The sequence below is a fragment of the Motacilla alba genome, chromosome 12 (assembly GCF_015832195.1).
Source record: "Motacilla alba alba isolate MOTALB_02 chromosome 12, Motacilla_alba_V1.0_pri, whole genome shotgun sequence".
NCBI lineage: Eukaryota > Metazoa > Chordata > Aves > Passeriformes > Motacillidae > Motacilla > Motacilla alba.
This window is the reverse complement of record NC_052027.1, coordinates 15,283,940-15,299,937: the sequence shown is the minus strand read 5'-3', so window position 1 is coordinate 15,299,937 and position 15,998 is coordinate 15,283,940. Positions and strand designations below refer to the sequence as shown.

The 15,998-nt window shown below is 41.8% G+C and overlaps 1 protein-coding gene across 17 annotated transcripts in view; it reads left to right on the top strand.

Moving 5' to 3' along the window:
- PBRM1 (polybromo 1) overlaps positions 1–15,998 on the top strand; it is a 55,514-nt gene extending 39,516 nt beyond the window's left edge. For 5 of the 17 annotated variants that reach the window (XM_038148715.1, XM_038148722.1, XM_038148721.1 and 2 more), the window contains 5 exons: positions 559–760; positions 8,395–8,550; positions 10,851–10,921; positions 12,351–12,567; positions 12,875–13,246. In XM_038148715.1, the coding sequence (XP_038004643.1) occupies positions 559–760; positions 8,395–8,550; positions 10,851–10,921; positions 12,351–12,567; positions 12,875–13,047 (819 nt within the window). In that variant the 3' untranslated portion in view covers positions 13,048–13,246. Of the gene's footprint in view, positions 1–558; positions 761–3,725; positions 3,806–4,565; positions 8,364–8,394; positions 8,551–10,850; positions 10,922–12,350; positions 12,568–12,874 lie in introns of those variants that run through there. The other 12 variants (XM_038148718.1, XM_038148726.1, XM_038148730.1 and 9 more) reach the window with 6 other exon arrangements.

Here is a 15,998-nt window from a genome sequence, read left to right as displayed (position 1 = left end):
AGTATGGATGAATTATGATCTCCTGTGACAAAAATAGGTGGAAGGGCCTTCAAAAAGGGGCTCCAGCCGTGGTATCTCAGTATAGAGATATCTGAATAGGTTCATTTTTTGGTGGCTGAAAACATCAAGGAGCTCTCACTGGGGCATCCATAGTAGGAAAAGCAAAGGAGCAGAATTTTTGTTGCTCATCAACATAAGAGCATGATGTGAATGTGTGGTGCAGGTAAACGGGGATCAGCAAACCTGGGCTTTGGTTTTTCAGGGGGAAATGGCTGCTTATGTAATGAGAAGTGAACACTGGAGAGAAAGGAAGGTCTGGCAGGCAAAATAACATTTAGAAGGTGGAATGAGGGAGAGTAGGGATTGTAAAGGCAAAGGAAGAAGTGGGGAAGCATTTTCCTAAAATGTGCAAAGGCGAATAAAATATTTTACTCAACTTGTGTTGGCAACATCTCTGAACAGCTCAATGGAGGAAATCTGTGACATGACACAATTCCTTTTGTTCTCTTCTGGCTTTCTCTTTTGTACACTTGTGGTCATAACTGCTTTTTCTCACAGTCCACTCCCAAGTCTGTTAAGGGCAGCACCAAGAAGGAGGGATCAAAAAGGAAGATCAACATGAGTGGGTACATCTTGTTTAGCAGCGAGATGAGAGCTGTGATTAAAGCTCAGCACCCAGACTACTCCTTTGGAGAGCTCAGCAGACTTGTAGGAACTGAGTGGAGAAACTTGGAAGCAACCAAGAAAGCAGAATATGAAGGTAAGTAAAAACTGAGATGCTGAACTCTTTTCTGCCTTTTTTCTTTCTCAGCACTTTCAGTTGTTCAGATGACAGGTTTAATAAAAGAAAATATTTATGTTTGTGTTCTGGACGTACCTTAAAGAGAAGCTCATACTGAGAGATGACTGAAGAGGAGCAAAGAGCGTGTTTCAGTTATGTAGAGCACAACTGATAATTTAAATGTCTTTGCCACAAATAACCAAATTAACAAAGTCCAAGAAAATGGGGACAAATTAGAAGTAAAGGGTTATGGAGCTCCCGGGCTAGAAGTCAATTGGAAAAATATTTTGTCAATGTTTCCTTAAAGAAGGACTGAGGGGTATTTTGGACAAGAAGCTCTTGAGAGCTGTAGCAGCAGGTAAGAAAGGCTTACAGGGGAGTGGGGAGAAGTTCATTATTAATAGTACTTAGAGTCCTAAGAGGCTGTGTACTGTACTGCAAATATGACCTGTTGTTCAGTACAGTATTAATCAACTGTTGAAACTCATTTTGTCGAAAGATTTTGTATCTTGAAGTAAGCCTAGGAATATTTCATAATCATGAGATACTTTAGACCTATCTTTCTCCCCTTTCCTCCCTTCTTTTCCTCAGTTCCTTCCCTCCTTTCCTTTCTTTGCCTTCCCCTTTTTCTTCCCTCCCTCCTTTCCTTCCATTCCTTCCCTCCCTTCTGATAAATAGTCACAGTGTTTTAACTTTTATTTCATTGAAGTAAAATACAGCTGATCTTTAACAGCCAGCCCTTACCCAAGCCAAATACATGGGTTTAACATCCATAGTTACTTCTCTAGTTAATAGCATGTCAACACTATTAACTACTGTATTGTTGCAACTTTATTGAAAAAAATGCTCCTTTGGATAGGAACATTTCAACACCTGGGAAAGTTATGGCCCAATTCAGTTCTAACTTTGCAATTGAGGTTTGGTAGGTTTTCTGCACACTCCTAACTTAAAGGCAGCTTTGATCTTGAGGCTGGAAGCTTGCATGCTGTCACTGTCCACTCTCAGCCACCTCAGTCCTTTCTGAATTTCAGTAGCACCTCTTTGCAGCTCTGGAGGGAAGCACAGCACCCTTTGCTCTGTGCAAGTTTGCTTTGCAGATGCTGAGAAGGGAAACGCTAACGCTCTTTCTCTGGGAGACTGCTGGGGCCTTAGTTTGTTCTGTAGTTGTTTCCTTTTACACCCTTCTAGGTGCATGTGTGATCTTTTTATTGGCAGATGCCTCCTTACAGCCTCATCCTCCAGCAGGAGGATGGCTGGCATGTCCCTGCTTCCTTGCTTAGAGCAGCTTGAAGTCCTGCACTTCTGCGGGAAGGCTCTGTTTGTCCACTGTGTTAATGATTGTCTGTGTGCTTCCATTTTAATCTTCCTTCTCAATTCAAATTTTCCAAAGCTTTTTGGGGTTTGAGCTGCAGTTTCCCTGGCTTGGTGTCTGCCCTGAACTAGACTTACTTTTACTTGGTTTTGAGGGGTTGGGATGGGGTAACCAAGTGTCCAAACTGTGTTTGCTTACCATGTGTGGAAGAAGAGAAACTCCTCTCCTTCCACTGTGATGAGTCAGAATTCATGTGTTCCCTGGTGTGGATGTGAACCAGGGAGCAGGGAGTGGTCGTGGTTTGACATCTCAGTGAGAAAAAGGGTGCTGCCATTTTCTGGTGAGAAGTAGTTTACATTTTACATCCATTTTGACCCACTGAAAATTTTGTTTGGTTTATATTCAGAGTATTAGTTGGTTTTTTAGCAATAGTTGAGTTGAGAAGAGGCTGTGTTGGAAGTGCCTGTGTGGTTAAATAAAGTAAAATAAAAGGTTTGAAGGAAAGGCCTGTTGTAAGGAAAAACTGTTCAAAGCAGAAGGTCTCTTTCCTGTCTCTTGAGATATGTTGGAAATGTTTGAATGATCTAAAGTCCTGGCCTGTGTGATTTGGGTTTATTATTGAGTATTAGGGTGAATGCTTTAGGCTGAACTTTCAGATATCTCCTCCTGTTCCCTTTGACAGTGTTACTCCATTTGTTACTTCTGTGGCAGTCAGGGCATGGAAAGGGGCTAGGTAAAACTTGAGTACTGTCCTACGTCAGGTCCTTCTTCAAACCTCAGCACTCTGAAGTCTAATAAAGCTGAACACTTAGCAGTAATTTCTCATTCATCAGAGTGTCTCCTTTTGCTTTTGTCTGACCATTTTTTGTTTTTTAGCTGGCCAAAAGTAGGTGAGAGTCAGAACAACTGCTTCATCTTTTCCCAAAGTGCTTGCTGTACTCTGGAGAGGATTTTCTCATTTTTTTTACTTCAGGATCTACCTTTAAATATCTTGTGTGTTTTGTGCTCAACTGCATCTGAGTTGCCTGTATAAACGTAGGAGTTTCTCTGCGTCGCCATCACTGCCTGAAATTGCAGAAGTGGGAAGAAGGAAGGAGATGCCTTTGGAAATGAAAATGGTCTTTGAGTGTATGGAAGTAGTGCTAGAATCTGCACAAACAGGTTCTACAGGAGTCAAAAGCGTGTTAGATGTTCAGAGTCATGTCCTAGAGGAAGCGAGCAGCACTGGCAGGATGCATAACTTAATCTCCTTGATGAACTTCTTCTTAGCCTTCATTTGACAGAGGACCTTGATTGCTGGTTTAGTGGCAGTTTCCATCTTTCACCAACTGCAAGAGAGAGCTCATAGCCCTGCATTCACTGTTGTTAAAAACTGCTGGAGATGTATTCTGCATCCATTTATTCTTCCTTGTTCCTCATTGTGCCAGTCAGACACAACATTCAGAGTAAACGAAGCAGGAACTTGCATGCCCCCTGAAGCACCTGGAGTGGGCATTCAGTATTTCTCCTTTTTTGTTTGCTTGGGTTTTGTTGGTTTTTTTTCTTTCTTCTTCCCATGACCCTTTGCCCTTCCCTTAATATAAAATTGTCCTCTGGTCAGATTACCCTGCAGTAGATCTTTTGTTCTTGCAGTCACAGTGAGAGACTTGATTGAGATAATGACCAGATTCATCGTACAAAGGACACACATGACCTCCAGTGAGCAGCACAATGTGAGTTAGACATCTTCAGAAAAAAAACTAACTCATAGGGGACCAAACGGGGAAATGACAGAAAGAGGCAGAGAAAAATATTTTTGGTTTATCAAACTGCTGCTTGTTATGTTCCAAAAGCTAAGGACCAATCTGCACTAGGGAAACTTTACAAGTGCTCCCCTATTTTGCCACCACTTTTCAGCTGCATCAGTAGTAAAATACACGAGGAGCCCAGAAATGACCGTGCCACCAGCTGGCACTGCTCTCTGCTCTTTGCAGCATTCTTTAGGGCACACCTGGCAGACATGGGGCTTCAGTTCCCACAGCAGCTGGTAGAGGATCCACCCAAGAGCTGCTGGCCTTGGCTGCAGCTGGTTTGGCTGAGCCAGTGGTGTCAAAACAGGGAATGTTTTGCCGTGTCCTAGTGCGGACCGAGCCTAGTGCTGGACTGCTGCTTCAAGTTGGTAACACTGGTGTTATTATCATCAAATTTGTTATTTTAATTTTTTTAAAATTTTATTTTATTATTTACTTTAATTATTTAATTTTTTTTTAGAAAGAGATAAACTTTGTGGAATATTTTTCATGAAAGGTTCTCTAAAAGTCTTAGCTGCAGCCACATGAAATCAAATCATATGCTGTATAAAAAAGATTCATCTGTTCTACTTTATATTTGACTAAACTATGCCAGTGTCTGACTAGTCCTTTTTAATGAACAGATAATATTTTGAAAGTCTGGGTTACAAAACAGAACTGAAAATCTAAAATACTTTTACAGAGCGGGCAGCTAAAGTTGCTGAGCAGCAGGAGAGAGAGCGAGCAGCACAGCAGCAGAATTCCTCCCCCCGGGCAGGCACTCCTGTCGGGGCTCTTATGGGGGTGGTGCCGCCACCAACACCAATGGGAATGCTCAATCAGCAGTTGACACCCGTTGCAGGTAAAACGTAGGAGCTATGACCATTTTTTCCTCATCCACTTTATCAACCCCCTTCATAACTCTGAACAAACACTCTCTTGGGTCACGTTGGAAGCAAAAGCTCAAACTCTTCAGTCCTTCTTCATGGTGAACGTGCCTAGCGCAGCGGTGGCCTGGTGTCCGGGGAGGCAGGGTCCTCCTCGTGCAGTGCTCCTGTTCTGATAGTGTGCAGTCCTGTTTATTCACTCTGCCTCGCAGAGTTCACCTTCAGCCCTGCTGTGGCAGGAGGGCAGCAGCTAAATAGTCTTCTAGTGCATGCAGCATCCGTGGCAGTGGTAAAGCAGGAGGGAGATTGTTGGGGGTTTAATTCTCAGGGAGGTGAGAGGCCAACAGAGTCTAAGCCAGATTTTGAATCCAAGCGAAAGCTTTGTAGAATTGCCTCTTAGGCACTGGTAAGCAGAGCAGACCAGGATCTAGAGCCGTTGCAGAAACAAAGACAAAATGACAACATTGCTGGTTTTATCAGGTTATTTTTCAGAATAGAACTGAGCTTGGAGAACTCTTCCACGAGGTCCCTGTTGCTGGGTGTTGAGCTCGTTACCAGTTGTAATCCGGCTTGATTTCATAGGGAGTATGCTCGGAGTAAGTATTTTCAGGATCAGATCTGAAGACAATGTAGTCCACTGAAGATTCTTGTATGGAAATCAGCCATACATGGGTGAGAAAATTAATTAGGCGTGACCTGGTAGGTTGTTTTCCTTCCCCAGTTTCTAATTAAAATAAGAATTAAATTGCTTCAGTCAAGGTCAAAATAGTGCTGAGTAGAAAAAATTGAGTATTTGGAGGGTTCTGGGTTTGAGTTTTGGGGTCTTTTTAACTTCCCCTTAAGGCATTCCAATTATTCCATTTATTCTTTTGTCATTTTTCTTTTTCTTTCTCATCTCACAGGCTGTGGCCTTATTTCAAGCTGACAGCCTGAAACGTTTTTCATCACAATCTCTAAATCCCCTTTCAGTAAATAGGCTGCATGGATGTTTAATTGAAGGCACATTCCTTAGTTGGTTCATGATCTCCAGGTTATAAAGCATTTATTTACACTGAGTTGCATTTTTCTTTTGGCTTTTTTTCACTCTGCTCATGGTAATTTCCTTTTGAACTGTTTGCAGTTGGTGTATGTTTGTGTGTGTGTGTAGACTTATCTGTGCATATATTAAGAAAAAGGAGGGGAAAAAAGAGTTTCCCAGTGCTGATCTCTTTTGTGAATAATTTACTTCAATCTAGAATATGTAGAAATACCATCCTCTTGTGGTTGTGTTTTCTTAGTTTGTTTCTTGGGTTTTTTGGCACTGAGTCACTTTCCCAGTTTTTGGAGGCAGGTGTTGGTGGATGGTAATACTTGCTGTTAACACTTCCTTAAAACTTTCCCCAAAATGTGCATTCTTCCAACTACACATGCTACCTTATTTCCTGTGGCAGCAAACCTCTATTTCAGGCCACACTCAAGACTCTTCACTGTGGCTTTGGGAAATACTTCCTTAAAAAAGATGTTGGAGCAGATCCTTTAGAACTCCTTCTACTTCCGTGGCCCATTAGAAAAACACAGTCTTTCATCTTTTGGTTTACACAAGTCCTACTTGGAAGTATCTTGGTCTGTTTGGACTGCTTTCACATCCTCCTCTATCCTTGGATTGCTAGTTCAGAGAGCTTCTCCATCACAGAACTTCTTTATGGCCCATGGGGCCAGGAAATCTGGAAGCCTTCTGAAGTGTGTTTCTCTTAGTGTGCAGCACTTTGGTGTCTTCTACATTTAGTATTGCGAAAGTTTACTTGATCTTGTAATAAAATTTGTTATTGAAAAAACAGGAGAGCAAGTAATTTCAAAGACATCCTAAATCACAGTTGTGGGAGCTGGAAATAGTTTGGCCATGTTTGGTAGTTTAAAATAAAAGTTTGCAATTCATACATGGGGTAAGAAAATGGTTGCTCTTACTTGGAATGAGCTACAAGAAATGATTTCTCATGGAGATTTGATGGCACCTTTATTAGCCAGTTGTTGAGTATTTTAATTGGAAATGTAGAACTGCGCTTCCATGATTGATAAATATGGGTTTGATTCCTTGGAGAGTTTTTTGTTTGTTTGTTTTAAAGCTTAAGAAGTGCATTAACTGATCTGAAGATGTGTCAGCAGCTCGGGGTGCACTGGAGGTACCAGGCAGTAGCTACAGTGTGAAAACTCTCTGTGCCAAGGAGGCTTTTGTTGTGTTTCTTCTTTTCCTTTCTCCATTAGAAATATGGATTTCCCTGTAATAAAGAGGTAGAGAGAATGTTACAGATATTTGAAACAGGTACCTACAGCATATTTCACATGTCAGTCTAGGTGCCCTGTGGAAAATGAAGGCTTGAGGGAGATCAGTTCTTTATTTTCTTGTTGTTTTCTCCATGTAAAGCTGTTGGGATTAGAGGTTTCTCACTTCTGTAGCATCCTGAGGAAGTGACAGGTTTAGCTTTTACTTTGTAGCTGCTCCTCCTGTTTAGACCCTGAGCTTGCTACAGCTTTGTTCTCAGTCAGAACTGATGAGAGTTTTTGGCCAGTCTCATTCCAGAAATCACTGTTTTGAAAGTTCCTTCTATGAATTACAGGGAGTGTGGTAAAGACTCGGTGGTTTCTTAGAGCAGACTATAGAAGCCCCAGCAAATCTGCATCTCTAACTTACCTCATCTCTCTAGACCTGCTTCTGTCCTCTGTCATCTTTTCATTGTCTTTCCCACCCCTTTCCTTGCTTACCTGGCAGTGCATCCATTTAAATTAAACATTCCAGGGCCTAACAAGCACAGTGCAGTTATATTGTGTAGGTTCACTACAAGGATAGCAGAAAATCTGAGCCAAAGCCAGAGAAAGCTCTCCATTTTCTTCCCTTGCATGCAGAAAACAAAATTTTTGAGCAGCAGCACAATACAGTGTTTGCAGTGTCACTGATTTTCCTCTAAAGACGCCTTGCAGCCGTGGACAGTGGAATTCTGTGAGGGACTGCAGGTGCTCCTTTTAAATCCTTTCACTTCAGTCTAATGCCATGAGTGTAAGTTACTGCAGCGCAGCACTTTAAACCCAAGATTAAAATTTGTGTTACTGCTTTAATTCATTCTGGAGATGGTTTAATAAAAATCACCCATCACTGCCGTTAGTTTCAAGTATGTGAATGTTGTAGGGCTTTTGTGCATCAGTTTTGCATGTGTACTGCAGGAAAATGTCTGGGGTTTGATTTTTGTGGCCTCTGAAGTAGCCCACAGGGCAGGGCTGTCCATGGGGCTGGCCAGTCAGTGCTGTTTGTAATCTGTATGCAGATGGCAGAGCTTTAAGCTGTATTAAAACTGCTTGCATTAGTAACATTTAATTGTGGCTGAATTTATTCCTTGTGTTAACATATCTGAGTATTCAACATTTATTGCCCTGTGAGAAACATACAAATCCACTAAATACTAATTCATCAAAAGTATAGTGTTTCATATTTATTTTTATTTTTTGTTTTTGTTTGTTTGGTTTTTTTGCAAGGTACTAATTGTAGTATTGTCTTGCTGTACTAAAGGTGCTTTTTTGTGTGTGTGTGTGTGTGGATAGTGCATGTCTGTGCATACTGTGTAGACCATATTGCATGTTATTGATGCATGTTTGAAATTTGTTGTGTCCTTCAAGGCATGATAAGTGGCTATCCACCGGTGCTGCCACCTTTGCAGGGCCCAGTTGATGGCATTGTTAGCATGGGCAGCATGCAGCCACTTCACCCAGGGGTGCCCCCACCCCACCAACTCCCGCCAGGTATGCCAGGCATCCCAGGCATCCCACCACCCGGTAAGAGCTCATCCTCATTCCCTCTTTATTTCATTGTCATGTACTTGGTTTGACCCTTTGTTACAGGAGATCTCTGCAGCTTGTTCTGCCTGTGTTTTGGTTTGTGAGCAGCAGCCCTGCTGAATGTGAGGGGTGTGCAAAACACTGACACTACAGCATGTCCAGTAAGCCCTCAGGGAAAGGGTACTGGAGAAACTGGTGCTGCTCCAGCAGGAGTTTTGATCCAGCCAAAAAAGCCTTGGTGATTGTACTTGAGTTTATCAGAAGTGTAAAAAGCTGAGGTCAGCCTGTTCATCTCCTTATGTCATTTGAACAGGTGTCTCTACACTCATCCTGTTCTTATTTGAAGTGGGCTTATGAACGAAATTTATTGTTGTCATTCCTTACCAAAGTCTGTTTCAGTGTGGTAATGTCAGACTGCACTGAAATGAGCCTGGTCATGTAAGACTCCTTGGCCACTGGGGCAGTGATGTGTTACTGTAAAACAGTGTTCAGATTAAAGCTTGCTGATAGAACAGTGACTGGAAACATGTGGGGACAAGGTGACTTCAGTATTCTCTGGCCAAATTTTGAGTTGATTTTTGAGAGCATTTCTGCTGCATTTGCTGTATTTTTGCCATACTTTTGATAAAAAGTGAGACTTAAATGAAACAAATATTTTGCCAGTGTTAATGCCATTAATGTGTCCCAATTAAGAAGAAAAATATTCATCTGCCCTCTGATCCTGTTTCCTGCTGATTCATTTTTTACCTCTGATAACTTATGTGCCTGTGGAAAAGATGTGCCATCCCTCTGTTCAGCAGTAAACAAGCTGTGGACAAAATGGTCTCATTTGCTTCCCCCTACCCCCTTGCAACTGTGTTTATCAGAAGCTCCGTTAAGAATTTTATCTGTACATAAATTATGCGAGTTGGAGAGTTTTTGATTGCTTGCCTGGTGTTTCTGAAATCCATCTGCACTACCCTGCAGCTTGGCTGGAGTGTGGATTCCCTGCCACGGCACCTAGAGGGAGCAGCACAGCAGCTGTGCAGTGACACTTGGCAGCATCAGCCAAGCGTGTGGGAGGTGAATCCGGGCCACTGCATCCCTCTGAAGGGCTGTTCCCACTGCCGTGGGCTGGGTGTTTGTGTGTAAAGCTGACAGGATGTGGATTAGCAAAGAAACAATGTCTGGGAGTGGAGGACCACACGCAAAGTGGTGCTGAACTGGGCACAGCGGGCTGAGCGTGAAGCTGTGCTCTGATGCTGGGAAGGGGAGGGTGCCCTCCTCCAGAGCCCTTCCTTCCCTTTGGATCAATTCCAAAGCTTGTGTTACCAATGTTTTTCCCAACTTCTGACGTGCTGTTGGTACAGATACATTTAAAATGGGAGCTGGGATCAAATGGAAAGTGCATTTGAAAAACGCTTCAGTGAGTGAAATCCAGTGGCACATCCTTTGATCACTGATACAGAAATCATGCATTTAATTCACGTAAATTAAACCCTCAGGAAGAGCACAGTTAGTCTGCAGCTTTTCCAGTGAATGAGCATGAGAAGTGGCACAAACAGAAGGAAAAGCAGCAGCACACATAACTTTCATTTTTTTCAGACCAGAGCATCTGTATGTCAAATGTCAGGAACTGCATGACTCTCATTTAGAGCTGTACATTTTTGTATGTAAGACTGACACAGTTGTGCTGCACTCTGCAGCGGGGAGAAGTCCCAATATGCTTGAGAAAAACAGCTTTTTTTTTTTACATTGATTTTCAATTTTCATTGTTCTGTATTTAAGGCTATTGCAGCTTAGCCTGCAAGTTGTATTTTGTATTAGTGAGATCTAACAGAATTTGTGCAAAGGCTTGAATTTCATGCTGCTGTGAACACATTTTACAAAACTGAACACAAGGAAATGTTAAGTGTTGCTAAAGCAGATCAGCATTTCCTTTCTTAAAGGAAAGGATTCAGGAAGATCTGTCAAACCAAAGGTGTATATTATAAATGAAAAGATGCAGTCAGGCAATCACTAAGTAACATGAAAAACACCTAAAAAGCAAAACCTATTCCGTTTGCATTTCTCTAACTAAAATAATTCAGCAGGCCATATATCAGTGTTTGGTAGTTGTCATGTTGCCTTTTTTTTTTTTTATTCAGTAATTTGTGAAGCTTTTTTATTGGGGGCAAGGGGGATATTTCAATGTTGTACATCTACTTAAAATAACTGTGAGCAATGATATCAAAGTATAAATTCTTGCTGTTGAAGACCAAAGAGGTATTTGTCACTGCTCTGAAGTAAGACTAATTATTTTATATTTTGGAATATAGGTGTTATAGGCCAAAATGTGTCCCCTATGGTAGGCACTCCAGCACCAGGAGCAAGTCCTTTTGGACAGCAGGTGAGTCATTTTTGCATTATTTATGAGGCTCTAAGGCTCAGAATTGGCATTTGAGCAACATCCCAGTTCAGACATGCAAGGATGCACATAGACTTTCCCAGGGAGAACAGAAATTAAATGTTCTGATGTGTTTAGAACCGGTTAATATCTGACACTCAGAGAGTATGTCTGTATTTGATGGTTGAATTGTTGTTACGCTCAGAAGGTTGGTCCAGTGAGGTGACTTCAGTATAAAGAAGCCAGTGTTTTGTCTTAGTTTTCTACTGAACTGAGTCATTTCAGCATAGTATGAAACTGCTGATAATTTGTGTTTTGCATGCTTTGTGACACAGAGAGGACACTGCCCATTTTGTCAGCTCTTGATGAGTAGGTAAAAAATATTTGTATTTCACAAACTGATGAAGCAGATGTTCATTGGCAGTTCAGAATTTATGACTTTGGGTAGCTGTGATCATCTCATGTTTCTTCTCAATGATTAAGGCAGATTTACTGTTCAGAACATTTCCAGTTTTACTGACCAAATTTTTGCATCATAAAGAGAAATGTGGTTTTGGCTTGAGGGTGTAAAGAAAAGGAGGGAGAGTGGCTGTGCACGGGCAGATAGTGGTGGGAGAATAGTTTTAAACTAAAAGAGGAGAGGTTTAGGTTAGATGCTGGGAAGAAGTTATTTATTCAGAGGCACTGACAAGGGTGCCCAGAGAAGCTTTGGCTGCCCCACCCCTGGAGTCACCAAGGCCAGGTTGGATGGGCTTGGAGTGACCTGGTCTAGTGGAAGGTGTCTCTGCACATGGCAGGGGGATGGAATAGGATGAGCTTTAATGCCTCTTTCAACCCAAACCATTCTGTGATTCTATGAGTACCAGAAATTAAGTGGTAAAATGTTGATGTCATGACATTGAGTTATTCCAGACCACAGGATGTCTGTCCTATGAGTTCTCAGTGCTGCTGGTTAATCACAGTGGTGGGAATTCCTCTGTGTGACTGGCAATTTTCTCGCCTGAGATTTTTGCCTGACAGAGGTTCTGTGGAAGTAACCCAGTTGTCCAAGGATCCATATCAGTTTGGATTAGATGTTTTAGAGTTAAACTTTGTGCTTCACAGACCACAGTATTTCAGATCAAATAGGAGAAAACATGAAATAAAAAGGAGATAAAATGGGTAATTAAGGTTAGAAGATATATGGTGATGATAACCAGAGTATATTTACATAAATCAGAAATATGAATGATATCTGTTGAGTATGAATGGCTGGTTTGCACTTCCTCTCTGTGTGCATCTCCTGGCCAAAGCGAGCATCTCCAGGGAAATTTCCTCGGGCTTTTGCACATAACCTCAGTTGAAACTCTGTTGCACGAGGATGCCCCGAGGATGCTGGGGTGTTCCCCGCTGTGCCCCCTGGGCTGTGAGCCCTGGCTGCTTTGCCTTTCAGATTGGGATCCTGGGCCCGCCGGGCCAGCAGGCGCCGCCGCCGTACCCCGGGCAGAGCCCCGCCAGCCAGCCCGTCATGCAGCAGCCCAGCACCCCCATGTTCGTCTCCCCTCCACCAAAGACACAGAGGCTCCTCCATTCTGAAGCCTACCTGAAATACATTGAGGGGCTCAGTGCTGAGTCGAACAGCATCAGCAAGTGGGACCAGACCCTTGCAGGTAAGGCTTTGGGTTCCCGTTATTATAACGGTTTCGTAACCCGTTATTTTTTGCTTTCATAGAAAATGTGAAATGCCTCTGCTGTTTGCTTATTAAAACATATACATGTAATTAATTCCTAAGGGCAGATCAACAGACTGAGAATATGTGTGTTATCCACAGGCAAATTCCACCAGTGTTGTATAAGAATCAATGGTATGTGCTTAATTACTAGGAGTGAAAGTAGAATATTTTATATTGTTGAGTTCCATTTGCCTTTCTCTAGACTAAGCCATGAGGTAACTGGGGCGCTTGTTGGGTTTTGCAGCACGCAGACGAGACGTGCACCTGTCCAAGGAGCAGGAGAGCCGCCTGCCCTCGCACTGGCTGAAGAGCAAGGGGGCTCACACCACCATGGCCGACGCGCTGTGGCGCCTGCGGGACCTGATGCTGCGCGACACGCTCAACATCCGCCAGGCCTACAACCTGGAGAACGTGTAGGCACGGCGCAGCCTGCTCCAGCAGCTCCTGGGACTGTGGTGGTTTGGTTACTGGGTGGCAAGAGATAACCAACAATAATTTGTATTGCATTTTACTGTACATTGCAAGACCATTTTTATATAAGGACACTTTTAATAAGCATATTTCACTTTTTGTTATATTAAGTTGACTTTATCAAATACACAGATTTTTTGCATATGTTTCCTTTGTTTGAAAGGCGATTTCATAATTGGTTGAGTGTAGTCAAGGATTCATCTTTCTTATACTTTATTGCTGAGAATCTGATGCCATTGTTTTTATATAAAAAAAAAAAAAGGAAAACAAAGTATTTACAGATTGATACAGTGGAATGTGAAGTAGTCATAGTTTACATCCTATAAGAATGTGTGTACCTGTGCTTGTGTGTGCTGGCCACTTCGGGCAGAACTGCCCGGGTGTGAACAGGGAGGATCTCTTAAAAGAAGCTGAAGGTAAGATGTGCTTTGGCACTAAGGAGAATTGGCATTCCAAGTCAACACTGAGGCAGCTGAGTGGGCCACAGCAGCCCTGGAAGTGCTGCTGTGGACGGGACAAGGGTGTCTCCACTGCTCACGCTGTCCAGTCCTGTCCAGTTATTTAACTGTGTAGCCAAGGCCATTGTGATCCTAAATCAGTAATGCAGCCCCTGTGCTGGCAGGCCCTTAGAGGGGAAGGAAGTGTTTCATCTGCCATGGCCTGTGCTGGGGATTCTGTGATGTCCCCAACACCCAGCAGTGGGACAGAGAGGCTCCTTCCCTGGGAGCTTCTGTCTGTGCTGGAACAGGCTCACAGAACTCAGAACCAGCCCAGGTCTTGGAAGGTAAATTAGGGGAGAAAAGTGGAGTTGTTCCGTTAGTGAAGTAATGTGATGTTTTTTGGAATTCACACAATTGGGCATTGTAAGACATTTTTGTATGCTTTCTTTAAGTGTATTCATTAACCTTAGTGAAAGTTTTGCAATGCAAATTGGAGTGAAATTTGATGCTTAAATTAACTTGAAAGTAAAATACTACTGTATGGTATGGAATGTGTAAGGTCAGCATTCCCAGTAATTGGAGAAATAGAGTACTTGCATTGCAGCCTTCAAAGGGTTTGGGGTTGTTTTGGTTTTTTTTTTCTTTTTTTTTTTTTTTATCTAAGTAAAGTAGGTATCGACTCTTCTTGCCAAATTTCAAGGTTGTGGCTGCCTTCTGCTAAAAACTTACCTGTCCTCAACTAACCAACCTTTTCGACTACAAAGTTATTTGTTTAAAGGTAAACCCTTTCATTTATTTAATTTTGGAAAAATAATTAATACTTTTGGATTGCTTTAAGTAACTGGGAAAGCTCTATGAATTTGGGAAAAGTCAGCAGGAATGTGGGCACTCCAGCTCAGCCCAAATGAACTGATTTACTGATACACTTCATTTATGCTAGAGATGTTCATCATGTGGAAATGAGTTCTAAAGTCTGTTGGTACAGAACATTTTCATTTAAGTATATTTGGCAGAAGGTTAAATTAAATATTTTCCTTCAAATACTGGATATCTTGGGGTTTGTTTTGCTGATGTAATTCATACTCACGAGGGAAGTGACCTTGCAAGTATAAACTGTGATTTATTTTACTGGCTAATTCCTCTCCCTCTCATATTGCAATCTTATATTCATTGCACAAAATACCCCAGGTAATTAGAAATAGGCACTTAAAGGTAGTTTAGGTCACATGTGCAATGGATGTGAAGGAAATGGAGCAAAACAACATAGAGGGAAATGACAGTTTTGAACTCTACAAGTAGCACACCCATGGTACAGAAGTTCTTTACTGGCCTTTGTAAATTTCCAATTTTATTTAATAAAGTAGAAATCGAATAGTCTTAGACCACCCCTATAAAATGTGTTTCAGTTACCATAGGTTTTGCAGGTTTTAGCCACAAAGATGGGATGTTGAAGTGAATCAGGCAGCAAAATCCTAGTTTTTGAGCATTTGGAACTATCATGGATTGTACTAATACACCACCAGATTCTCCTACTTCTCAGCATTAACAAAAATTACACCAAAGAACCTGGGATGAATTTTAATTAAATTATTGTTTTATTTATTTTCTTTTGAGGACTGGATGGGACTCCCTTTGGAGCCTGTATAACTCAGATGTTTAATTTATCTGAAGGTCAGTGATGAGCAGATGTGCAGCACTGGCTCTCTCCTGCCGAGCAGCTGAATCCCTCCTTTCACTGCTCTTTCTGGCCCAGGAGCAAGAGATTGGAAGTGCAAACAAAACCTGGCTCCTCCCTCAAGGCAGTGCAGAGCACTACCACTAAGCCACTGGGCTGGCCCTGATCAATTATTTTAAGCCTTATTTATTTCAAAATGGTTTCTCTCTATACTGGAGGCATTTCAGTCGATTGCAGTGAAATTTAGGATATAATGGCTACAGTCTAGAATTCAAAACCAGCAAAAGAAACTTTTCTCACTCTGGTTTAAAAAAAAAAAAAAAGACATGTCTGTCTGTCTCTTTTTCTCTCTTTGTGGGTGCTTGAGCCCCTCATCTGTTTTTCACTGCCGTTCATTGTACTGGCGTAAACAAAACTTTCATATTAAAAGAAAGGATGTGTGGGCAATGGTTGGCTTCTGTGAGAGTGGAAAATAGATAAAACCAGGACAGGTATTTTCATAAACCAGTTGGAGACAACTAATAATTATTTGTTCTCTTCCTCAGTCCTTCCCTTCCATGAGAAAATTTACTGTTTGTGTAAAAATTCAAAACGTTGATGTTGGTGACTTTTTTTCAGCATATGTTTTTGTACCTGGTTTATCCATGCTTGGCTTTTCATTAGATCTTGTACTGCTGAAGGCTGAGCTGCTAACCAGGTTTATAACATGTATGTACCATCACTTTGTTTACCTGAGTCTTTTTAATTTGAATAAAAATAGTTTGCAAAGTGTTTTGGATTAA